Source organism: Mchenga conophoros, linkage group LG6 (assembly GCF_057382185.1).
Source record: "Mchenga conophoros isolate Kocher_MC1m ecotype Shallow Benthic linkage group LG6, M_conophoros_male_GT1.1, whole genome shotgun sequence".
In the NCBI taxonomy this organism is placed as follows: domain Eukaryota; kingdom Metazoa; phylum Chordata; class Actinopteri; order Cichliformes; family Cichlidae; genus Mchenga; species Mchenga conophoros.
The window spans coordinates 41,187,802-41,214,244 of record NC_140531.1 but is presented as its reverse complement, the minus strand read 5'-3'; the positions used below and the strand labels follow the sequence as shown (position 1 = coordinate 41,214,244).

Below are 26,443 nucleotides of genomic sequence, written 5' to 3'. Positions count from 1 at the left end.
TGAGAAACCAAACGACTCTGATCCAAGTGCCACAAACAGAAGCTTCTTGTGCACGGATGTCAGCAAAGCAAACAAACAGATGGCAGCAGTGGTCCAGAGTGGCAGTTAGAGTGATGTCTGGGAGTCCAGCATGAATGACTTTAACTGCCATAATTATAAATTATGTCAATTTGTTTTCAATATGTTATTTATTTCCTTTATTTATTGTTGTTCCTTTTGGGGTAGGAACTAAGTTTCATTCTGTGTTGTGCACAGGCGCCTTTAAGTGCCGCAAAGTACAGTCTAGAAAGCATGTGCAAAGAAGCTAAACTGTAAGTTGACTAAGTCACAAGAAGGAATAAATAAGCTGTTTTAAAGTAAAAGAAAGCTGTAAAGAAGAAGAAATTGGGAATTATTTTCGTTAAGTTTTTGTTCCTGAAGCGGACTCATTCCCTCAGTTACTTGCAGCCAGCGAGGTATGTTAACTGTGTTTGTGTATCGCGCATTTGTTAACTTGGGTTTAATGTTTATTTGTAATTTTTATGTTTGGTCATTCTGTACTTTTATGTAATGACAGTTTGACGGTGAATTTTATGGTGGTTTGGAGGAGAAGTGTGACGGAAGAATAAATCCATCTGTGAATGAAGAACCGTGGTGTTGTGTATTAACTGGAGGGAATCATACTGACACTACGAACATCCCCGCCCCTCCCTGAGCCTGGTTCTGCTGGAGGTTTCTTCCTGTTAAAAGGGAGATTTTCCTTCCCACTGTCGCCAAAGTGCTTGCTCATAGGGGGTCATGTGATTGTTGGGTTTTCCTGTATCTATTATTGTAGGATCTACCTTACAATATAAAGCGCCTTGAGGCTAGAGCAGGGCGATATGGCCAAAAATATTTATCACGATATATATTTGAAAATTTGCGATAACGATATAACCGACGATATAATTGATGCGAGACAAAATACAACTCCACAACATTACTAGCGCAAAAAGACAACCTTCCATTTATTTTCACTTAAACAAGAAGCTGGTTTTTATGTACATTAAAGCTTTATAAAAATGTAACAGTGCAAATGCAAATTCCTTGCTGAAAGTTTAACCAAAAGGCATTTCCAGTAGAAATGGGCTGACATATCCTGAGCATAACCATGTATAATATCCACTGAAGTTAAAAATAGGTGCTTTGCAACATTAAACTGCAGTGTGCAGTATGTATTTTTCGGACCATAAGGTGCACGGGATTATAAGGCACATTAAGCGAAACAAAGCAGTCAGATAAATCAAACTTTATTAAACTCATTCTTCTTGCTTCCTCCACTTCTGTACCATTGATTCATTAATGTTGAATTCTCTGCAGCTGCTCTATTCCCATGTTGTTGCAGTCTATTAATGACTAACCTCGTATTGTGGATGGATTATCTCAGTTGTTCTCCTGACTGAAGTTTGGTCCGTTTACAGCATCCTGCCATGCGATTACATTTGTCTCTAACCATGAAGAACCTTCACGTTAACTTTTATAAGTGGAAAAGTGTTAGTGTTCGTCCTCCAGCTTCACTGTTTATGTTATGCTAACATAGCTGTGTCGCTAGCGATCACGTAGCACATCATTATATACCAGCTAGCCCAACTTCAGTAACCCTACAAACGTCACTGCTGTTTAGTTTCCTGTCTTCATTTATGTTGGAAGTGATAGAAGAACTGTACGTTTGATTTTTTTCAGAAATCTCTCAGTCAGAACATGCTATATCATGCTTAGGTAACTAGCGAAACTAGCGAGCTAACTTCCGCTAGCTTCCTGCTAACGTCTAACTCCGTTAAATGTAATAACTTTAGTTTTCATGGATGCCTGGAAGTTAAACTTCATAGTTACACCTGGTAAAGCAGCAATGCTGATCGTTTTATTAAAGATGAAAGAATTTAGACAGTTTTTAACTCTTAAGTGATGCTGCAGTGTTGTTTGACCTGAAAAATACGGAGTTTAGGACCCAGATTACTCCCAGATTTAAGAGCATCTTAGTCCGACAAATATGACAATAACAACGGCCGCTTGCATGTTCTGCAAAAAAATGTGCTTTGTTGTGTATCTGACGGACAAACACCAAACCAGTTCCACATCACGGAAGTTGCACCATTTTTACAAACCAATTCTGGTTCATCAGTTTCACTCAACAATCGGCCATGTGCGTATGAAAACAAAGGCACTGCGCATGCGCGTTTTACTCCCATTCTATCGCGATATTTCATTTTCCTATCGTTGCCTAACATTATACCGGTATTACCGTGAACGGTATAATATGGCCCAGCCCTAGTTGAGGCGACTGTTGTTGTGATTTGGCGCTTTATAAATAAAGCTGAGTTGAACTGAAACACCATACAATGAAAAATGGGACGGGGCTGATGGGTGCACTAATAGTGTGTAATACTATGAGGGGGACACAGTGTCATTCCTGAACTTAAAGCTCTGGCTAGTTTTTACTTCCATCTGTGGAGGGAAGAAGCAATAAGAGAAAAATGAAACACACTCAGTTTTACATTTATCAAACTGTGGCTCTGTCTGCTCTCTTCTCTTTCCCATCACCCCCAACCAATGGAGGGTGAATGGCTGAAATCCAATAACTGTAATAAAGTAGATTATTCTACCATTTGCTGGTAAATTGTATTGCTGGGTCACTCAGTAATTGACCTTGACAGGGGTCATTTATTTCAGATATATTTTAATGTATTTCAAAGGTCCCTGTAATGACAGGCATTACAAACACTTCATGTTACATGTGAACAGCCATCTTTGAACAGAGGGCGGGGCTTACCACACCAACTGTCTGTCATCTAGAATCCTTCCCAGACACCTTAACACCCACTCATATCCTGGGCCATTTGACCTCAGTAAATCACATGATAGGGTGTGGCCAGGTGTCACAGTGGTTCCACCCGAAACCTTGATTTTGACCCACACCTGTTTTCACACCTTGGCTCGTGTGATTAAGCAGAGGATCAATAAGGGGTCCACAACCCTCCTGGGGGACGCTCCCATAGGCCTTAAAATCCTAGAACTGAAGAAGCTTCTTGGATGAAACGTCTTCAAGGAAACTTAAAGAAGTCCAGACGCTTTTCTCTCCGAGCTCCTTAGACCCGCTCTGCCGTACCACCTTACAGAAATTACGGTGGCTTTGTGTTAAGTTTGCCAAGCCCAGGCAACTGTGATGTAAACATTCCTAACAACAAGTATAAGATATTTTGGTGAGGTTTGCGTTTAGCAGCAATATTTAGACAACACATCTGCTGTGGCTGGTTGGGGGTGAGTGAAGGAAGACAGAAAACACAGTATAGAAAAGAGCCAGAGATCAATAAAAACTAATAATTAAATGCAGCGTGGTGTATAAACACATAGTGAGTGAAAAGGTGAGCAAGAAAGATGCAATGCATCTTGGGAAGCTTGCAGCAGCCTATGTTAACCCAATATTATATTATTATATATAACCCGATATTGCAGAGTAACTATATGCTTTAGCAAAAAGAAAAGTTTGAAGCCTGATCTTGAAAGTAGAGATAGTGTCTGTCTCCTGAATCCAAACTGGAAGCTGGTTCCACAGAAGAGGGGCCTGAAAACTGAAGGCTCTGCCTCCCATTCTACTTTTAAATACTCTAGGAACAACAAGTGATATTGTACATGAACTATAAGGTCTTTAAGATAAGATGGGGCCTGATTATTCAAGATCTTGTATGTGAGGATTCAATTCTGGATTTAACAGGGAGCCAATGAAGGGAAGCCAATACAGGAGAAATCTGCTCTCTCGTTCTAGTCCCTGTCAGGACTGAAGGCTTTTCAGGGAGTTTCTAGAACAGCCTGATAATAATGAATTACAGTCGTCCAGCCTGGAAGTAATAAATGCATGAACTAGTTTTTCAGAATCTCCAATAAACCTTTAGTATAATTACTGGAAAGTCTTTTGTAAAGAATTCATATTCTTCAATAAGATTAAATGCAATATTTTTTTGCACTACAGGCTAGATGTGGTTACAGGAACATTATGGTTTAGGTTAAAAATACCTCACTGCAACATTAAAATTATATTTAAAGCTACATCTAAAGCACTGGGTACAAAACATCATTACCAAATACACAGTAAATCATATAACATGTAATATTTTTAAAATACTATCAGCATGTTTTATCAGCTATGACAAAATGTAAAATTCATAAATACAATCTAAGAATAGATAAACTAATGAATATGATGAATCCTGGTACTGCTAATGATTATTAACAATAATGAATTATCATTGTGTGTTCACAGTAAAATTCATAACCTGTTAACATCCACCAGATGTCAGTTCGGGTTAGGCTACATTTTGGCCACATGCTCAACAAGCACAGTTTGCTTTGAGGTCTTTTTTTTTTTTTTAAGGTTTAACAGGTTTATTTACAGGATTGTTCAAGGTCAAAGGCAATAACAAAGTGGATGGTAAAGTGTTAAGAGTTCCAGCAACTTTGGTTTAATATTGCAGGCTTTCTAGTGCACACACACACACACACACACACACACACACACACACACACACACACACACACACACACCGAAAAGGGCTCACAGGAGTCAGACTTCTTAGCAAAAACAAAAAACCCAGCAAAAACACAGAGAATCCAAACACTCTGACGGTGTCGAGTGTTTACTCCAGCTGTGTTTTTTTTTTTCTTGTTCAAGTCCTGATCTCTCTGGCAGCTTTTACAATCAGAATTATGATCTGAATGGACTGTGTGCCAAACACATTTTGCTTTTCCAAGAGCAGCTCTATAAATTCTCTACAGGCTCCTCTTGTTTAGGGTGTTTCTGTTTACATCTTCATTTATATTCCTGTTATTTCAGTTATTCTATTATATGTGGTATACAGTATGACAATGTCTAAGGCAGGACAGGGAGAGAAAAATAGAGGATTGGGGAAGACATAATAAAAGAACAGAGTACAAAAAGAAATACACAATGTATCGCCAACTACCGCACCTGTAAGAGAACAAACATACAACACCTGGAACACAGACACTCAAAAACTCACAGGTAGCACCGACACAGCCACGTGAATGGCTCTACCCACTGTGACCCTACGCATGCATGTGCTGTATGAGGGAGAGTGTGTGTGGGTGTGTAAGGAGAGAGCCAGGAAATAACTGGCTCAGTAGGCACCCCCATCTCCCACACCCAGCCACGGGGGGGTGTAGGGTCTACAATGACACCACCCAGTCCGGGGCCTCCACCCAAGACAGTAGACCGGAGTGTTCAGATGAGTCTTGGGACACACACAGGAAAAGGACAAGACACCCTGGTCTGGGTCTGGGACAAGCTGCACTCAGCAATGTATGCTTCCTCACCTGAGAAAGCCCACCCCACCCAAGGGGGCGCAGACCAACCCCACTCAAGAAGGGTCTTAGCCAGAGACCCCGGGAACCAGGGCCCCAGGCCCTGTAGCCGGACCCACCCAGAAGAGGCCAACCCGCCACCACAAGCGCCCCACACCCCAAGACCGTTAGAGAGCACCAACCCCAGTCCCCCACCGCCACCAACTGAGGCAGAGACCCAGGCACAGTTCTCCAGCTCCCAGGGAGCCACCAGAGCCCAGTAGTCCCAGATTATACTTATTCAAATCTGATGAATTATTAATGCACAGTTTAAAAGTGGGGATTGTAAAGTGTTAGCACATACAAAGTGGACTGAATGAAAATTAAATACTGACCATTCAAAGTCAGCCTCTGTGCAGTCGCATGGTGCCGATGTCATGGTCACTGAGTATGTCTTTCCCATAACGCACCTGGATGTGGGCTTCAGCTTTCGGTAGATTCTTTTGACTCCCATCAGACACGGCTCACCCTGCAGGGTCCAAAAACAAAGCCAAGCGGAAAGAAACAGAGTTTGAAACTGAAGTGATTTTGTAACTCCGTATCCACAATAAATAACTTACAGGATACAATCAGCCATGTGTGCAAAGAACACCGTTCTTGTTCAGCGCATATTTACGGGCTCGTGGCGTGTGGCGTGCTCAGCTCAGCAACTGTTCCTCCGTTGCAAGCGTCACACTGTCGAATGTGCTGCTTGAGTTCTTTTTTTAAGGGATTTTTTTGTGATATTGAGATGAACGACTGTGAAGGAGTTTCAGCTGCAAACGCTGCCAGAACCTAATCCATTTTTAGCCACGTGTCTATGTGTGGGAAGTGAATATAAAATCAGTCGAGTACAAAAAGATGTGAAGATATCAGCAGCCTGTTTCCACTGCATCCTTCATCCTACACTGCTGCTCTCTTTTTATTACCACAACATTCTGTCTTTGTGCATTAGGTGTCACTAGTGAGATGGCTAAAAACATTCTTGCCAGCATCCACAAATACAACTGCCAGCTCCTTCCCTAACTTAAACACAAAACCTCTGTTTTCAGGTGGTGTTTATTTTTTATACCCACACTACATTTGGGCAGTTTAGCCCTGTAATTGGCTTGGACTCTTGTCATCTTCCATGCTATATGTTTTGATCATTAGCCTGCTTTGAGCATATGGGTGTCTAAACCAATTACAGAAGTGGGCCATGAATAAAGGCAAGCTTTAAACGTCTGGCTCTGCTTCAGGCCCGACCAGGCTGAGGAGCTTTCGGAGCAGGTTTAACGTATGCTGGGAGGTTCACTTAAAGCATGAGGGAGGAATCGTAAGGATTCTGCGCTGGGAGGTCTCCAGCTTCACAACACAGCAAAGCTGAAAGCGTACAGCGAGGGGCTCTGAATCAACCAAACTTAAGAACTTGTGTTTGGAGGAGATGGTCTCCACAGACTTCAGAATTCCTTCAATGAATTTACTTCTCATTAGGAAATAATAGTTCATTAAGTAACAAGTTTAATTCCTTTAAGTCCTGCCTTTTACTCACTACCATTTTATTCCATGATTCCTAATCCTAATTTGAAAGCTCTAACCCTAACATTTCAGAATATTGGAATTTTGGCTTTTCAAGACATGCAGTCAAAGGGGAAACTGTCTATAATTCAAAGTTATTTAGTTTTTCTGCTAAACATTGCACTTGGGGTTCGTATAGCTAGGGTACTTAGACCTGGTTTCATAATGATGTGTTTTACTGAAGCAGCTCATTAGTATACTTTTTAAATTAAAAATCATTTTAATAGTCTGCCTCTTTGAAATGTTATTTAATTAAAAATAGTTTTGAAATATAATTAAAGGCTCTAAAACATTTTGTACAGGGTGTAAAAAGAATCAAAACTCTATCCTGATCTGATTAAATGCTGTACCTGGTTGTGCAGGTGCCATGTCTGATAATCTGCCTCTATACACCTCCTGTTGAAAATGGACCTGAAGTCTATTTTCACCAGTTGCCACTCCGATCGATGACTGACATGTCCAAATATCCTGAAAAAAGAAAGCAGACACACACGCTGCACTCGTTAAATACAAAACACGATTTGGATAATGATCGAACTAAAACGATGTTAAAGGAAAAGTCTGGTGAGCAAATCCCACACGAAGATCAAAGCCGGGAGTGAATTCATCCTGCTAATAAGCACTGTCTGATGAATCTTATCATCTAGGCCACAGAGCTGATGTTTTTTTGACCACACATGATTAAAAACACATCTGTGAGGCTCATTGTTGCGCTGAATGTCGTGAGCCATCGTTATCGTGAAAGGAAGCACGGAGGTCTATTAACGCTGATCCTGCGCGTTCAGCTTTCGGATGCCCCAAATACACTTCAGAGCATCAAACTGAAAATGCAACCAGAAATAAACAACTTCATTAGCTAGCATTTGATACTACCAGCAGTGGACAGCTGTTTTAGGAAATTACAGAGAGCCTTTAAAAGTGAAATACTAAACAGCTGATAAAGACTGTGAGTGAAAGAGACAAATGCTTCAACAGATGATCCGTGCAAGAAAACTGCTGCAAGCATGGATATATAAGATTTACAGGTTTGTGTCAGGGCACTGGCTCTTTTGAGATTATAGTGTGTTTGTGACTCTCACATTATAAAGAGGGTTTAAGTTCAATGTTTACAGTTTAGCCTTCAGTTTAGTTCTTTCTATGTTTTGAGTTTTTCTTGTCTTTGAAGTCTATAGTTGTCTATTAGGTTCTCTTTGTGTCCTTGTGTCCCTCTCTCTTGGGATCTCTGGGTCTTAGCCTTGTTGTTATGTCTCTTCTCCCTTTTCTGCTCTCATGTTCCCCACCCTGCCATGTCTCCCTCGTCCCTCCCTCTCTCCTCTCTGTGTCTCTCTCTCTCTAATTCCCCAAGTCCTCGTCATGTCTTTGTGTTTGGTCTCTCGTTTCTATTTCTAAGTCTGTTTCTCTCCCCGGGCCCAGTGTTGAGCCGTGCATCTTAGTCTGTTTCCTGTTTTATTTTGACAGTCTTGCATTCTGTGTTCAGTTTTCCTTCCTCCTGTGTCATTATGTCTATTCGTCCCAGCTGTGTTCCCCAGCGTTTCCACTTCCCTCGTCACCCTCGTGTGTTTATAATATGTGGTCATTGCCGGGTTGTCTGTTCTTATCATGTTCCAGGTCTCCATGTCTAGGTTCCTCGTGTCACCAGAGGTGAAAAATCTATGTAAAGGAGAGCACATTAACCAAACCCAAACCCGGCCTACACTCACAACCCTAACCCTAGACATACTGCCAGAGACATGGAAGTTAAAACAAAAAGAGTCGCTGTTGCATGGCTCTGTCTTGCAGCAAGTGACCACCAGTTGCTGGATTCTAGTAGGGAGCTGGGAAATTGGAAAACACATTAGACTCGAGAAGGCATCCAACTTTTCATTCAAAGCACACGTGACAGAAATAGTTGTGCAGCGACTACAGAGAGCCAACAGAAAGTTCAACCTCAGCTTACTTTGTCACCTCCACACAGCTTCCCTATCCAATAAAGGGTTTGTTGGTTTTATTTTATGGTGTCAGCACAGACTGAAATGAAACATGGAAAATAAGACATATTGTGCAATAAATTGTTCTGCTGGAAGGCTTTAGTCTTTACATGCGATTCGTAAACAGTGACTAACACTTGAAATGTTCCCAATCTAAAAACGAAATCCACAGTATATAATTTCCAGCGTTATGCTGTTACTAAAAACCTTTTCTTTTAAAGTTTAACTTAATCAGAACGAAAAGCCATATTTTTTTTATGTACTGGTCAGGAACAAAACACAATCCAAGGTTATGAGACTAAGTGGATAAATATTCCATCTCTAGCTAAATTGAGTGGCTGCGTGTCTTTGCACTGACCCCTCCTCACCATTCATACCACAGCATATTTATCACAATCAATCTGTCAATTAGCTTCTGAGGCACCCAGCCATGACAGGCACTTACTGTAAAAATGACTACAAATTGATAAGAAAACAGTGCATGATGGTCTTATGAAAACGAATGGTGTGTCTGCCAGCTCAGAGGCTCTGCATTCGAGAACTTATTCTACCAGCATCGCCTTTAGCTCCCCACCCTCGAGTCCCACCAAAAGAAGAGCTGCATTTTCCTTTTTCTCTCTCCAGCTGTGCCCTATCACTCTCCTGTAAGGCCGACTCCACAGCCAGCTGTCAGTCTGTCATTTATGGCAGGTATCATGAAACATTGATGTAATGGCTGTGGTAACACGTCCCAAAGTCCTAAATCTCTGCTCCAATAAGGGAGCAGTGCTGCGTCATAGCATATGCACGCACTTCTGCTCTGGGCTGTTCTAATAATAAATTTGAAAGAACACAGAAGGAATCTTCATAAATCTGATTTCTGAGGGCACGCTAAATCATCCCCATGCCTCTCTCCACTTTCTAATGCAGTTAAAACTTTATAAAGAAATAAAGTTTCTCGTCTGTTTTCTCAGGCATTTTTTGATCACTCTTCTTCATGCTCTTCAAATGGGCAGTCAGGTTGTCGCTGAAGCATTGATCTCCTGTGATCATAATCAGCAGACAGCCAGTTTTGATGTTGGCTAGACCTTGACAGAAACCTTTTTATTCATGAAAAGGAAAACGCACAGTCAGGAATCCTGAATAGAGCAGAGCTATAGATGGAAGCGGCACAGGCTCGGGTCACGACGCGAGAGAGCGCGCATTTAAGGACACCAGCAATTTGCTGTTCCTCTGTTTTTTTTTCTACTCACGTCATGATGAGAGTCTCCTCTCCGGGCTCTCCGAGCACCCCGTCCACAAACAAGGGCGTGTTGGTGAAGCTGTATTTGTTCCACTGCCGTCCTTCGTCGAAGCTCAACCTGGGAACACAAACAGCTGCTTCACAAGGGGCCGCTGCTAATCCCTCAACTGTGTGCGCACACTAATGACCCTGAGAGTTGTCTAACGACTTTATTTTATATTCCGCGCAGGGCTGAAGGTTCTCCGCTCGGAGAACGCTGATCAGTGAGAGCAAAAGTCATTACAGTCTCAAACCCAGAAAGCCGAATGACAATCATCCAAGGTTTTCTAAACAGAGTCGTACCCTCCCTTCGTTCCAAGACAAACTCGTTTGCCTTTACTTGACTAACTTAGGACTTGCAGTTTCCTCAGAGAAAATTAGTCATGCTGTGACAAATGGCGTCTCTGTCATAATGACTCACCACAGGTGTCGGATGGGAAGCGGAGTGTGTCTTATTGCCACCAAAGCCCCTCCTTGGTCAAGATACAGCACTGCATACTCCTCATCAAAAATCTGCTGGGACAAAAACGCTTGATGTACTCTTACTTGTATACACATTTGCACACACCCACCCTGTCATTTTTCACAACAGACACACTCATACATGCAAATCATGGCCCTGCTTTGCTACATTACCTTCCAAATAATTATTTTTCATTGCTGTGTTTAATTAGAAACAAGCCTCATAAACTGAAGTGAATCTAGTGATGTAGAGGCCGTCTAATGTGCGGTTTATGCAGCCAATGAATTCAGCCGGTCTTTAGAAGTAATATGATTGGTGACCTTAAAAAAATCTGGCTGTTGTCTGAGGACTTATATTCTAAACTTGAGGATAGGCAACGAGCGAGGAGGAGGATGTTTTCAGCGAGAGGACAGGAGGTCAGTCGGTTCATTGTGCTCCATATGGCGAGCGGCTGTTTGTTCAAGATTTAACGGGGCACATCGTTGGAAAAATTAATTATCAGACATGAGGCTGTAATATTAATAAATACAACATATTTGCTGCACTGCATGATTGTGTAATTGCAGGAAGTTGATCTTCGCCAACAGCAGTGACTTGGCAAACTTTGTGACTCTTAAATTAAAATTTGTTTGTGCTTGGAAACAAGAACAACTGATCTGATTAGAACGTTGTGGCGCCCGAATAGAAGCCGTGGGGATGAGTTTGTTTCTGAACAATGATGTTGATTTTTTAATTGGTCTTATTTATATGTGGATGAAAATTTAAGGGGTTTCCTGGCTCTTACCTTTTCTGATGAGGTATTTGATTATTTGTTTGATAAACTTTTAAAGTCAATTTCAAGATTTTGACATTTTTAAAGGACTTTTTACTGTTTTGTTTTGTTTCTTCATAATCTGCATCATTGTCTTGATGTTCTTGGGTTCAGTATGGGTATAAAATATGAGCTCAGGAGTCAATTCATGCTTAGGGTTGGATTAATGTTCAGCCTTGGTGGATGAATGCATTCGTTTCAGATTTTTTATTTTACTAATGATGCTTATAGAGTTACTCTAACTTTGCACTCTCCACCACCAATGTTAACTTTTCCATAAAACAAATCCCAAATTATTTTTGTAACAGTCATTTTGCTAATTGCATCCTGGATCTCCATCTGAGGGGTAATGTCTGACCTAATCACCTCATACTCATCACTGCACATTGGTTTGTTTACATGTGTGAGGCTTTTTTTTTAAATGAAACTCAGAAGCTAAATGGGATGGTGGATAACCACATGGATGATTATGATCAGGGCTGCAGGTCATTTCAGACTGACAGCCAGCCATATTTACTGGAACTGGAGTCCACAGACAAGCCAAATCAAACAGAGGAAGACAGGCGGATGTTCTAATGCGATACACAACGTTCAATGCTCAGGTCCCAACTGCTCACTTTGCCTTGACGTTTTTTGAAGCCAAGCTTAAAATCCATGTTAGTGAATGAAAGTCAGCTCTGGAAATACTTTCATATACACTGTGAGCTGCTTTCCTACACATTGTTTTCACCTTCCCAGAAATCACCCAAGAGAAAAATACAAAGACCAAACAGTCAGTTCTCCAGTGGGTTGGTGAACCACACACACACACACAGTGTATGGTAAGTGGATCAGCCTGCAACTGTCCTCTATATTTCTGTATTTATCCACCGACATGCAACCACCTCTGGGGGGGAAATAAAGCCAATGCAGAAGTACCCAACACTCAAGTCACTGAGCTGGGCCTCTCCACTGTGTTTGTGTTCTTGACAAATAACATGGCGCAGTGCATCCAAGAAGTGAACATTGGAATATTCTTTTTGTTGTTACCTGACACTAATTATCAGATATTTGTGTCTCTGAGATTCCAAAACTAGTGAAGGACACGTTGGCTCGACTTTCATACATCTTTTATATAAAAGTATATGCTAACAGAAAAACATTTAAAATAATTTTAATGAATTTATGAATATTTTTATGAACTCCTTTACTCCTTTTTTCAGAGGGATGGTTATCCTCTAGTCTGCAATGATGGAATAACAAGATTAAAAACTTGAATATTCCATACAACCAAACTATCTCTAAACTTTATATAAAGTGGTGTTAAACTAAAACACGGAGCTAAAGCGTGAGAGGACTCGTTCTGTTTAACAGTCTGGTCACTTGTGATCAGCTGGAAAAGAAAGTAATGTTCTCAGTCAGTAGGAGACTGCAGAAGTTGACAGCGTGGTTCGTACCAACTGTTAAATGTCAGTCAGCTGTTGCCATGTGAAGACTTAGAGCTTAGATACTTTTTCCTCAAATGTGACACATATGCAGAATTAGTTTACCAGCGAGACATCACAACGGTCCAAAAACAAAGTTGCCTCACCTGTCTCCACGTGTTTCCTGCGTCCGAGGTGATGAACACACTGACATTGCTCGTGGTCAGTTCTGCCCCAATGGAGCCTGGACGTGAGGCCAGTTCACAGAAAGGATAGAAAACAAACTTGATCAAGTGCTTTGAGGTGGAGAGACAGTTTGATGCACAAAAAGGAAATTAATTTCTGACAAAATACAACACGACGTTTACACATTGTGTTCAGACAAGAGGTGGTTCTACAGCAGGAGGCACCAGCTTGCAGCTGCAGACAGTTGCTGTAATTACAGTCCTCTGAAAGATCTATTGTGCAGTGCAACATTTGCCCATACCCCTAAATTAACCAATAAATCCAGATTACTGTATCCCTCATTCAGCAGTTCTGACCACATTAAGACAAGCTTCCCTAATTCTGTGCAGACGGCTGTAATTGCTTTAATTTAGCCCGTAATTGGTGCCAGGTGGCGGTTTTTCCAGTTGTCCCCTACTCTGAATGCCTCTTGAAAAACAATAGGCTTCACACTCATCATAACATACAAGCTACACGAGTGCTGAATATTTAGATTTCTGCTGAGCTCCAGTTGATGTTGTCACCATGCTGGTGTGATGTACAGGTGTGCTGTGGATACAGTGCATCTGTATCATGCACTAACAGTGTAATACACTTATAATTCACAGAACTATAATTGTATACGTGCTAATGTTTAGCATCTCCTCTAGCCTCATTTCGTCTTGTGCTTCATGATTCTTTCTTCTTTGAGTGATTGATAATGATTTCCTCGAGTCTTCCACCTTGACAGTGGTTCAGGGTTGGGTTTAATTAAAAACATAAGATTAGGGAGAACTCAGCAGATGTCTGAAAGACGTCGTTGGTAACCAATTAATATTCTAAAATACACGTTTGCTTTCATCACTGTTCTGCTTCCTGTCTTTGAAAGTTATAAAGTCTCCAGTTTGGGGTCCCATATGGCACTACGGGCGGTCGAAATAACAGATTTACTTTCATTTTGACTTCAAAAGACAAGCAACAAATGCTGCAATGAACAATTTAGAGTTGAGATGAAATCTTGGGATGCTATTATTATAAAGGTCTCATTTTTTCTACCTAACAGTTCTGTTTTAATGTGTCACAAACTGCACTGTCACCCAGACATAGAAAATAAAGATCTACTAGATCTCCTAGCCCTCACATTGCACAACTTATGAGCATAGAGTCTTGCGAAAGTACTGTAGACTACTGCCTACAAATTCCACAGGACTCCAAACAACAGTGACCATGTGGATTATAGTCCAGTTTCCTGCTACTGACCAATAAATGAACTTGTAATAGCAATCTCAGCTAAATAAAGGCCGATTAAATGTTGATCCCTTATCCTACAGTGAGCTCAGTGTTCGGTCTCACTACTATAAAGGCTATTTTGCTATAATACTGTCTAAGTGTATATACATACACTTAGAGAGTATATTTATGAGACTGGATATTTAAGCAGAAATATCCAGTCTCATCCCAGCTTTCAGCTCAGAGACATTCCCAAGCATGTCAGAATCTCATCAGCATGTCCTGGTTCTGCCCTTGGAGTTTCCTACCAGACAGAAAATCTGACCTAAACCTATGGTAGTGGCTTTCCCCTGCTCCCCTCCCGTATGAGCTCTTCACCCTCTTTATGGTTGAGTCTGGGCCCCCTACAGAGGAAGCTGTCCTGTTGATACTATCCTCAATCAGTCATGACCCACAGCTTGTGGTCAAACACGAGGATAGGAGCTGACCAATAAATTGACAGCTTTGCCTTTATGCTTTTAACCACAGAGACTGGACCAGTGATTGATCGCATCAGTACTAATCCATCTGTCAACCTCCCGCTCCTCTCTTCCCCCACGGATGAACAAGACCACAAAACTATTGGAATGTTTAAAAGCCCATCCCATGTCACATTGTGAATGGGCTAATGTTCATAACATAACATTAATTAATCACAAGTGTATGAATAGACTCAGTATCAATAGATCATTTTAGCTTTTAATGTGTCTTTCAGCTCATGGACTTGATGACCCTACCTTAAAGCTAACCTTTCCTCATAACTCTGTAAAATGGGATTTTTACACAATGCCGCGATGTCTCCCATGTCATCTGCCACCTTTTTTACTAAGGCAGAAAAAAGTAAAACTGAGATAATCATTCAGAACCCAGGACTTTGAATAAGTTTTACTGTTTTAGGACTATTTCCCAATATTTTTAATCCCCAAATAACTTCCAAATGATGGTCTGGGACAGAAAAGAAGAAATAAGCGAAGAAGAAATAAGTAATCATTCTCATTCATTTTCACCATTCTGTAGCTGAAATAATGACATAGACTGAAATAAATAAGTTAATTGTTTTACTCCCAAATCAGTGAAACCGACTTATCCCACAGTGGTTCATAAAGGTCATGGCATTCATGCTGGTAGGGTAAACTTGGCCTTCTCCAGACACCCAAGGCCGGTGCCTGCATGTTATTGACAGAGCCGGTCCACACGGGAGTAAATATCACAGATGTGAATCCACCTGGGGGCTGCTGATGTCACATTACCTTATTTTTGTCTTCACGGTGAATCAATTAGAGTCCTTGCCTATTTTTCACGTGTTCTCAGGAACAATGCTGCTCTGAGGGGTTTTTCTGTTGTCAAGTTACAGTGGGGCAAAAAAGTATTTAGTCAGCCACCGATTGTGCAAGTTCCCCCACTTAAAATGATGACAGAGGTCAGTAATTTGCACCAGAGGTACACTTCAACTGTGAGAGACAGAATGTGAAAAAAAAATCCATGAATCCACATGGTAGGATTTGTAAAGAATTTATTCGTAAATCAGGGTGGAAAATAAGTATTTGGTCACCTCAAACATGGAAAATCTCTGGCTCTCACAGACCTGTAACGTCTTCTGTAAGACGCTTTTCTGTCCCCCACTCGTTACCTGTATGAATGGCACCTGTTTGAACTCATCATCTGTATAAAAGACACCTGTCCACAGCCTCAAACAGTCAGACTCCAAACTCCACCATGGCCAAGACCAAAGAGCTTTCGAAGGACACCAGGAAAAGTATTGTAGACCTGCACCAGACTGGGAAGAGTGAATCTACAATAGGCAAGCAGCTTGGTGTGAAAAAATCAACTGTGGGAGCAATCATCAGAAAATGGAAGACATACAAGACCACTGATAATCTCACTCGATCTGGGGCTCCACGCAAGATCTCATCCCGTGGGGTCAAAATGATCATGAGAACGGTGAGCAAAGATCCCAGAACCACACGGGGGGGACCTGGTGAATGACCTGCAGAGAGCTGGGACCAAAGTAACAAAGGTCACCATCAGTAACACACTACAACGGCAGGGAATCAAATCCCGCAGTGCCAGACGTGTTCCGCTGCTGAAGCCAGTGCATGTCCAGGCCCGTCTGAAGTTTGCCAGAGAGCACATGGATGATACAGCAGAGGATTGGGAGAATGTCATGTGGTCAGATGAAACCAAAGTAGAACTTTTTGGTATAAACTCAACTCGTCGTGTTTGGAGGAAGAAGAATACTGAGTTGCATCCCAAGAACACCATACCTACTGTGAAGCATGGGGGTGGAAACATCATGCTATGGGGCTGTTTTTCTGCCAAGGGGACAGGATGACTGATCCGTGTTAAGGACAGAATGAATGGGGCCACGTATCGTGAGATTTTGAGCCAAAACCTCCTTCCATCAGTGAGAACTCTGAAGATGAAACGAGGCTGGGTCTTCCAACATGACAATGATCCAAAACACACCGCCCGGGCAACAAAGGAGTGGCTCCGTAAGAAGCATTTGAAAGTCCTGGAGTGGCCTAGCCAGTCTCCAGACCTCAACCCCATAGAAAATCTGTGGCGGGAGTTGAAAGTCCGTGTTGCTCGGTGACAGCCCCAAAACATCACTGCTCTCGAGAAGATCTGCATGGAGGAATGGGCCAAAATACCAGCTACTGTGTGTGCAAACCTGGTAAAGACCTATAGTAAACGTTTGACCTCTGTTATTGCCAACAAAGGTTATGTTACAAAGTATTGAGTTGTATTTTTGTTATTGACCAAATACTTATTTTCCACCCTGATTTACCAATAAATTCTTTACAAATCCTACCATGTGGATTCATGGATTTTTTTTTCACATTCTGTCTCTCACAGTTGAAGTGTACCTCTGGTGCAAATTACTGACCTCTGTCATCATTTTAGGTGGGGGAACTTGCACAATCGGTGGCTGACTAAATACTTTTTTGCCCCACTGTATCTGTTTGCGTTTTAAGGTGAGCTGATGCCAGCATGTCACATGCTTGCGGGAGTGATATACCGATGCTAAATGCAACAAACACTACAGTGCAACTGCAAAGAAGAACAAGTCATGGAAAATGGACAGAAATGATTAATAACTAAGAGAAACAGACAGATATCTTAAAGTTAACACAGAAGAAAGAAGAAAAACAGTAAAGGAGAAGCATTTTTAATCACTAATGTCTCTGCAGTTTGGAGGCTCTTTCATGTTACCTTTTGCTGTATACTAAAATCTAAGCAAACCATAGAATACCTTACTTTATTAACTGAATAATGCACATATTGTTCGACTTTCCTTCTACAACCCTGGCAAATCAACAACAGTGAGCACTGGTTAGATGTTTTAACCTTTCAGTCAAGGGCTAAAAGTCCTTCTTTTATTAAATAATTTAACGACAGATAAAAACATGAGCTTTGTCTTAAAGAAAACTCCTCAGAAGTCCAAGAAGACACGGAGAATGTAGACGACGTGCCACTCGAAACATATTCCCTCTCACCCACCTGATGCGACAATGATCCCCGGCGCCGAGTCCCTGCTGGCTATGTTTCCAGATGTGTAGGGATTTGCAGACACGTGAAGATGGAGATGTAGTGAACAGTACGGCTACAGAGAGAAATCAAAAACTCAGTTATTAAAAAAAACCTCCAAAAGATGCTTCTGCGCAAAACTGCTATTGCCTCAATGTGGATCGGCAACCCTCCCAAGTCTTATGTTTTATCACAAACACCATTTCCCCATTGACTGGCCTCACCATTAATTTTGATTGGGTTAACCTTTACAGGCACAATTCTCATTACGACCCAGCAAAATGCCACTGGTGCAGGCCATGTTGTGACGGGCTGTTTAGAGGTTTATTAAAACTCTGACATTTCCTGACAAATGACTGTATAATATGGGTGGAAGGCGAGGCATGCCACTGAATCGCTAATTGGTTTATCAAAAAAGGTGATTATTTCTGTACATACAGTCATTTCAAGAGGACATATGTGAAGGTGTGCTACAGTGACACCAACTGTCAAACTCTTGTCATCTAGCGACATGTATTAGTAAAAGGTGATTAAAGTGAGCCGTGCTCATCCGAAACTTGTACTGATGAAGCGTCTAACCCTTGTTCTTTGACACTTGTATATTTTGTTGCTGCCACAGACACGATAACAGATGGCTGTAGCTCCTCCTCACCATGACGCACCTATGGCATCTAAACGAAGCATTTGTTAAACCTCACAATTAGCATTTCAACGGCTGCCACGTAGGTTCTTTTAGAGCCAGAAACCATCAGATCTGGTCCAAGGATTGAGTTATCTGCTAGTCTTAGCAGTCTGATTACCATGCTGCACTGACCAGCTGCACTGGAGGGGCACAGATAGCTGCTGGAAATGAGTGTAGACTAATAAAAAACTAGAATTTCACCAACAGAACTAAAGCACAATTTGGTGTGTACCACACAGTAGGTCATACTTTTCTCAGGTCACTTGATTTTAATAATCTTCTAAAAGCAATCAAAACCGCAAACATGGTGCAGTGGTGATCAGCTCCAGTTATCAGTGATGAGACCTGCCAGCATCATCCAGCCCTGGAGGTTGCCACTTGGTTGCTTCTTAATTAACACAATGTTGTTAAAATAACAATGTGAGCAAACTTGTGCACAGTCTTGTGCTTTTCGAATATCCCTCTCCTTAACTGATCACCCCCATTGTTGTCTGCAAGGCACATCTTTTGGCATTTCTTAGCACCTATCTGGTCTTTACGTCTGACGTCATTAGCCGTTTCCGGGTCCAAACTCCGCTTTAGGTCCCAAAGTCAAACGAACACTGCGGCATCACTGAGAGTTACAAACTGTCTTCCATCTTTAATAAAATGATCAGCGCTGCTGCTCTACCAGGTGTAACAATAAAGTTTAACATCCAGGCATCCATGAAAACAGGATTTATGAAGTTTAACAATGTTTGAAGTTAGCTCGCTAGGTATGTAATCTTTAGATGGAAACATGTTCTGACTGAGGGATTTCTGATCAATTAAAACGTACAGCTCTGCTATCACTTCTGACATAAATGAAGACAGAAAACTAAACAGCAGTGACATTTGTAGGGTTTCTGAAGTTGGGCTAGCTGGTATATAATGATGTGCTACGTGGTGGCTAACTACACAGCTTTGTTAGCATGACATAAACACATTAGCACAGTGAAGCTGGAGGATGAAAGCTAATTTTTCCACTCGATAAAAGTTAACGTGAGGGTTCCCGATGGTTAGGGACAAATGCAATCACATGGCAGGATGCTGTAAAAGGGACCAAACTTCAGTGAGGAGAACGACTGAGATAATCCATCCACAATATGAGGTTAGTCATTAATATACTGCTGCAAGGGCTGGGCTGTAGTTATAGTTCGTAAGGGTTTAAAAACTGAGATTTTCTTTAGGTTCTTGTTCAGATTAAATAGAACAAGATACAAAGCATTAAAACATGTTAAAAACAAAGAGTAGTTTGGACCCGAAAGCAGGGTTCATATGTCATCATTTAAAAACCGAATACACAATCTGTACTCCATCCACTGACTGACTTCATCCTTGGCCTCTGTATAAATGTCTTGCTTTGCTATGATTCTTGCAGAAGTGGTTCTAGTGTCTAAGGTTGCTGGAGTATTGACATAACTCTACAAATGCTCAGGACTTTTGTGCTTTCTTTACCTAGGTTTTCTCTTTGAGTCACTGGTTTTGCAACATTTCATTTAACAGAGAAATACACAAAGAGGTAAGGTATTGAAAAGAAAAATGTGCTACAAGAAATAAGCGGTTTCCATTTTCAAGGGTAGGTTGTTTACTTGTAATTCTGAACTTTACTAGTGAGTGAAAACTCCACTAGAGTATGAGAAGCCTCCAACTTTCTAGAGGCTCTCAGGAAGGAAGGCAGATAAAATACAGAAAAGCCTTTCTGTCTGACAAGTCTTTCTCTCTGTGTTTCTTTAAATGGGAGGTCAGCTTATTGGACTGAATCAAAATGGCTGACCTTTCAGCTGAGCAGCCTCAGAGCACTCAGCTTTGACGGGCGCTGCTCTTTCCGAGCTCGGGCTCTCGTTGCTGCTGGGATCAGTCAACTCCTGTCAAGGCCTCTCTTTGATGGAAGCGCACACATATAAAAACATGTATGAACGCATCTCGCTGGCAGATGCAAAGAAACTCACCAGCACACAGTGAATGCTGTTGCCTCTCAGGTCTTTGCTCGGTGCCTGCAGTAACTTCCAGTCTCTGCCTCTGTTGTAGGTGATGTACGTCTTCACTTGGTTGTCCGTCCTTTTGTTGGCGAGGAACATTCCTTTTATTCCCGCTACCTGGAGAATCAGAACGGTTCACGGCTTTATGTGAAATTTTACTTTATTTGACCAATAAATATGATTGCTTTCCTATTTTCAAGTCACTGTGCCGAAAACGATCGCAACGCATTGCAAAAGCAAATCAAACACTTCAAGGAAACGCAGCCTACTTCTGCATTCCCAACAAAAACCAAACACAGTCACAAACCCTGAGTGGGAAATGATCGACTGTCTGGAGACTTGTGAATAATCGATGTGTGTCTTAAATGAATCTGACTCCCTGTTGGAGACCTGCAGGACGACTCAGGGATACTGAATTGAGTCTGTGACAGTGGCATCAGGCAATGAAACTCCACTTTAGTAATTGACAGATACTTCAATCTCGCTTGGAGGAGAGATTTAGCACATCATGCGTTTCGGGTGGCGACCCCAATCAAGACAGTAGATTCGATTCTATTGCTCAAGCCACAGCAGACATGAGCGGCATCACCAAGGGCTTAATTATTAGATTCACAGATATAGTTCTATTCTACGTTAAACTTAAAAGCATCGTGAGTTCCACAGAGCCTCAACACCAGCTCATAGCACACCTTCTGTTTTTGGATTTGGTGTGTTGTGCAAAGTGATCTGCAGTTATTAATCAAAGGAAGAAATAATCTCAGGCTCCTAAAAATCTATATGGCTGGCACAATGCCCCTTTGCCTTTGTTGATGTCAGCACTTTGAAGCTGTTTCATATTCACACAACGTGCTCTGAAGATTGTAGGCCTACAGCAGCAGGGTTCCTTTGCAAAATGACAAAGTAAGTACATTTCATCACGTCTGCCTGCTAGCTCCAAAGTATTGATCAGCGTTCGTAATAAACCTGCAGGCCGCATGCTCATCGAGCAGGCCTGCTGTTTAAAAACAGAGAATTGTCTAAAATGAATACTGCAGGCTCCAAAACTAAAGCTGAGGTTTCTGCATTTGTGCGATGTTCCTGCTTCAGACACAGAGTTTATTTTCCTGTGGATACAGCATCAGTGGTCCTCCTCAGTGCTCTTCACATACAAGGTCTTAAATAATCAGGCCCCATCTTATCTTAATGACCTTGTAGTACCATATCACCCTATTAGAGCACTTTGCTCTCGCTCTGCAGGCCTACTTGTTGTTCGTAGAGTATTTAAAAGTAGAATGGGAGGCAGAGCCTTCAGTTTTCAGGCCCCTCTTCTGTGGAACCAGCTTCCAGTTTGGATTCAGGAGACAGACACTATCTCTACTTTCAAGATTAGGCTTCAAACTTTCCTTTTTGCTAAAGCATATAGTTAGGGCTGGACCAGGTGACCCTGAATCCTCCCTTAGTTATGCTGCAATAGACGTAGGCTGCCGGGGATTCCCATGATGCATTGAGTTTTTCTTCTTCACTCACCTTTCTCACTCACTATGTGTTAACAGACCTCTCTGCATGAATCATATCTGTTATTAATCTCTTTCCCTCTTCCACAGCATGTCTTTATCCTGTCTTCCTTCTCTCACCCCAACCAATCACAGCAGATGGCCCCGCCCCTCCCTGAGCCTGGTTCTGTCAGAGGTTTCTTCCTGTTAAAAGGGAGTTTTTCCTTCCCACTGTCGCCAAAGTGATTGCTCATAGGGGGTCATGTGATTGTTGGGTTTTTCTCTGTATCTATTGTTGTATGATCTACTGTACAATATGAAGCGCCTTGAGGCGACTGCTGTTGTGATTTGGAGCTGTATAAATAAAATTGAATTGAATTGAATTGAAATTGAATGTTTTTTTTACCTCGTAGAGGTCGACCATGACGTTTCCCTCGGGGCCCATGCTGCTGACCACATTCTCCAGAGCCAGAGTGTAGTAGACCCCTGAAGTGTCTGACACATACAGGTTGTAGGTTTCATTCTGGTTCCACTCCCTCACAGCCGCGACGACACGGTTTTCATCCGTACTGATCACATGCAGATCCTGGTAGGAGTAAAATGATATCACAGACCCTTGTTACCCCAGCGTTTTTATCTTTACAACTTATGTTTGTGCTGTTCTGTATCATACAATAAAAAGTCTTGACAATAATAACAAATTGACATATACACCATGTGGACGAAACACATTACACCTCAGACATGGGAACCCATGCATGAAGCTGCTGGCACACCGTTTTTGTGCCGATATAAATACCAGACGAGGTTTGGATCGCTGCAGTCACTGAGCGTTTGCAACTTCGTTACAAGTAATGCATTCCTGTAATCTGATTACGTTTTTAAAGTAACGAGTAAAGTAAGGTATTACTTTGTAAAAAAAGCAATTAGGTTACTGTTGCTTTCCTGTAAGCATTACTAAACCGTGATTTTGCTTGTGCGAGTGTCTCATGACAGTGACTTAAGCGTTCATGGTAACAGACGTGTGCAGATCAACAATGGATAATACGGAGTACAGGAGAGAGTACGACCATGCAGGGTTTAAAGCGTGGAAGTACTGACTCCCTAAAAAGGGACAAAAACATTAGCATCAGCTGTTCACTCTGTGTGGGAAGAAAACTTCTTTCTACAGTGAAAAATGAAACTTCATATCTGAGCGAGCTGCCACGGGAATGTGACATTCACAGAGAAACCCCCGGATCCCCCCGCTGACATGACCACTGTTGGCAAACCTCCACCCGCCTCACCCCTGCTAAACAGGGGACAATAGATTTAAGAGCGACAGGACTCAGTGCTGCTGAACCTTTGATTTTATTTAATTTTTGCTGTGTTTTACTTGCATCTATTTGAAAGAGTGAGTGCAAACACAAATCATGATTTTATTTTATATGATGGATTATGCAGGAAATAGGTTTAAATAGCAAATAAATTTCTTCAAACCACAGACAGTTACATACATTTTAATTTTTGCTTGATGCAAGGTGCATAAAGTTAAAAGATTAAAACTAATAAAACAAGTTTTAAAAAGAGACTTTTTCATTTGATTACATTTTATATGATGGATGCAGAAAAAATAGAACTGGGCTGAAAGGTCTGTTGTTTTATTACGTATTCAGGCTGTGTGTCAAGTAACTAAGTACTTTTGAAAATAAGTAATCAGGATTATGTTTTTGGAGAAGTAATCAGTAATTTGTTACTAATGACCTTTTTCAAGTAACTTGACCAGCACTGCTCAGCACACAGAGTCTGCTCTATATCCTACAAGGTCTGGCACTTCATGGATGAGTTGCTGTAGTTCCTAAACAGCTGCACTTTGCAGCAATAGCACCTACAGCTGATGGCGGGAAATCTACAAGCGAAGAAATGTCACAAACCGACCTGCAGCAACAATTTCATCCCATTACAGTCTCACACTGAAATTCAGTGAGATCTTTAGAACGATGCATGAAGACTGCGTGGGTCAATGCTGGACTTTATACACCTGTAGCAATGGGAACGCACAGACCTGGATTCAAAGATTAAAAGGTAGAGCTCAGGACTTTTGCCCATGTAATGCAGCGGTCCCCGGTACCGGTCCACGAGTCGTTGAGTTCACGCTCGGCTGTGAAATTTATGGTTTTCAGGGTTTGTATCGTTAACTCGCCGTCTTATTTTGCAAGAAATATCTCCGAGTTACCATAGTGACCAGAAAGCATTAAGGAGCAGAGAGGAGGATGTTACTCTTAATGTTGTTGGCGCATTTTCAGGAGGATGCTGCTAATAAAGTTACACAATTACACAGTAATTTCGGGTTTATTATTATATTAAGAAAATACCAAAGGTTCTGTCTCGGTCGTATCATTTTATTTTGTTGTATTCATCCGCGACACCTTTATTTATGTGGTGTTATAAGCAATGTGTGAATTTGGTGAATTTGTTGGCGCAGTACCACATTGCCCTGTGTCAGTTCTACTATATAACTACAATGGGAAACAGCCATGATCTTATAGTGATGCATACAGACTTACAAATGGTTGTTTTAATAGCAAAGTACAATCTTTAATAGTAACATCATAATGATTAAAACTCCCTCTCTTTAAAAAGCAGTTTAAATGTTCGTTAATATCTTGACAGAGACAACAAACAGTTTGTATTCACCGTGTCAACAGTAAGCTTCTGTTCAGTGTGCTCCCGACTCCTCTGTGCATTTTGCATATTGATATTTTTGTTCATTGCTTTTATCCAATAAAAGTCAACATCCCCTCTTTATGCGTGCTCTTAATATCATCATCAGCTTGAAATTACACTTTAAAAGAACATCCATTTACTGTCATTTGTAATGGAAATTTGTAAAGGCTTTAATTTGTTTTTTTTAGGCAACATGATCTCTTCTATGCTAATAGAAATGTAATTTTTTAGTGTATACATATTGTTCTTACCCTCCTGCTGGGCTTAATCATATTTATTAATCAGAATCGCTTCACGTTTAGTATTCATGTATTTCCACTAAGAGGATACAGCAATCATTAAGACTACGTCGGGCTTATTGGGCAGAGTTATGCAGCTGAGGCCATGCTGTTTAGTTGTGTGCTTCATCTACCTCTGACTGTGCCAGCAACACCTTGCAGTGAGCTGGCAGCAACCTGGGCGCCCAGAGCTTGATTGAATAAAACATGTTTAATTGTCAACGGGGACGTGACAAGCGAGGCCACGCGCACATGGAGCAGCATGGAATAACAATTCTGGAAACACTGCGAGAGCTACTTTTGCCCTTGATTCGCCCATAAATAACAGAGAGGGCACCACACGGAGCCGGCACGATCTGGAGCGTTATTGAAAGTTTCGCCTTCATATTGAACAAAGTTTAAAGCCTATTTTTTTCCCCTTTAGAAATGAGAAAAATGAAAGAAGCCCACGAGGTATATTTCTTACCTTGGGCAGCGTATACTTGGGCAGCTTCATAGGGGTGAAGACATCTCTTTTAGCTGACACGTAGTAGATTGGCCTCCCCCCAGTTGACACCTTAAGGAGAGCCAAAAAAGTTTGTAGACATTAATAAACCAGATAAAGGATTTTCACACGTATAGCTCAACTAATAGCATCTCTCTGTAAGAATGACCTTGACAAATTCCCCAGAAAACCCAACATCTTTTCTCCTCCACACACTTTTCTGTAATATTTCTTACTGAGCAAACTGGACAATTACCTACCTGGACAAACACATACTCATCTTGCACCACCAGAGAATTGGGGTCAATGTAGCCGGGGAATGGTTTGCCCTTATTGGCGTCGGTGCAGTTCTGCAGCTTGCAGGTGACATACAGCGCCTCTGCTCCGACACACACACACACACACACACACACACACACACACACACACACGTCAAGCCCTGGCATCAGCAATGGTATTAGCCAATGAAGAAAGGCAGCCTTCACCCAGAGCCAAGCAGCCTCTTTTGGCCCCTACATTACTCGTGTCAATAAAGTGGTCCCAGTAAGGGAGGAGCTGGGTGGAGGGGAAGACAGATGACCACAGAAGCCAATTGCTTTCTTTGCCTTCAATCGCAGCGCTGGGAAAGCGCCTGTCCCCACACGTTAGCCTCTGCCAAATATGTGCCGGCTCCCCCCACGCGCGCATGATCAATAGTGATAGTCTCTGGCTGTGCGACTGTAACATCTGACACGATTGATGTCTGCTATGCATGTTTGGATGATTGGCTTTCCCTTACTGTATTGGCCTCAGAGAGGTGCCATACAAACTCTGTGAGATTGAAAAAACTAACTACAATCATTTAAGTGTTAAAGAGAGACTGAAACGTGGTTAAAACTGAAGTGGCAAAGGCCGATATATCCTGACTTTAAGTTCTTAGTAACACCAATAAAGCTAGATCGTGTTTTTTAACTTCTTTGACCTCCTAGGACCTGGCGTCCACATATGTGGACATCACATTTTGTGT

General features: G+C 41.7%; 1 protein-coding gene across 7 annotated transcripts in view; it reads right to left on the bottom strand.

Moving 5' to 3' along the window:
* sorcs1 (sortilin-related VPS10 domain containing receptor 1) overlaps positions 1-26,443 on the bottom strand; it is a 202,512-nt gene that overhangs the window by 22,784 nt on the left and 153,285 nt on the right. For all 7 annotated transcript variants that reach the window (XR_014892807.1, XR_014892808.1, XM_085278114.1 and 4 more), the window contains exons 7-16: positions 25,698-25,816; positions 25,420-25,509; positions 22,376-22,555; positions 20,468-20,614; positions 17,789-17,891; positions 12,982-13,058; positions 10,559-10,650; positions 10,109-10,216; positions 7,260-7,377; positions 5,709-5,842 (exon numbers count right to left, since the gene is read on the bottom strand). Coding sequence is in view for 5 of the 7 variants with exons in the window: in XM_085278114.1 (XP_085134240.1) it covers positions 5,709-5,842; positions 7,260-7,377; positions 10,109-10,216; positions 10,559-10,650; positions 12,982-13,058; positions 17,789-17,891; positions 20,468-20,614; positions 22,376-22,555; positions 25,420-25,509; positions 25,698-25,816 (1,168 nt within the window). In the remaining 2 variants the exon portion in view is untranslated. The remainder of the gene's footprint in view (positions 1-5,708; positions 5,843-7,259; positions 7,378-10,108; positions 10,217-10,558; positions 10,651-12,981; positions 13,059-17,788; positions 17,892-20,467; positions 20,615-22,375; positions 22,556-25,419; positions 25,510-25,697; positions 25,817-26,443) is intronic.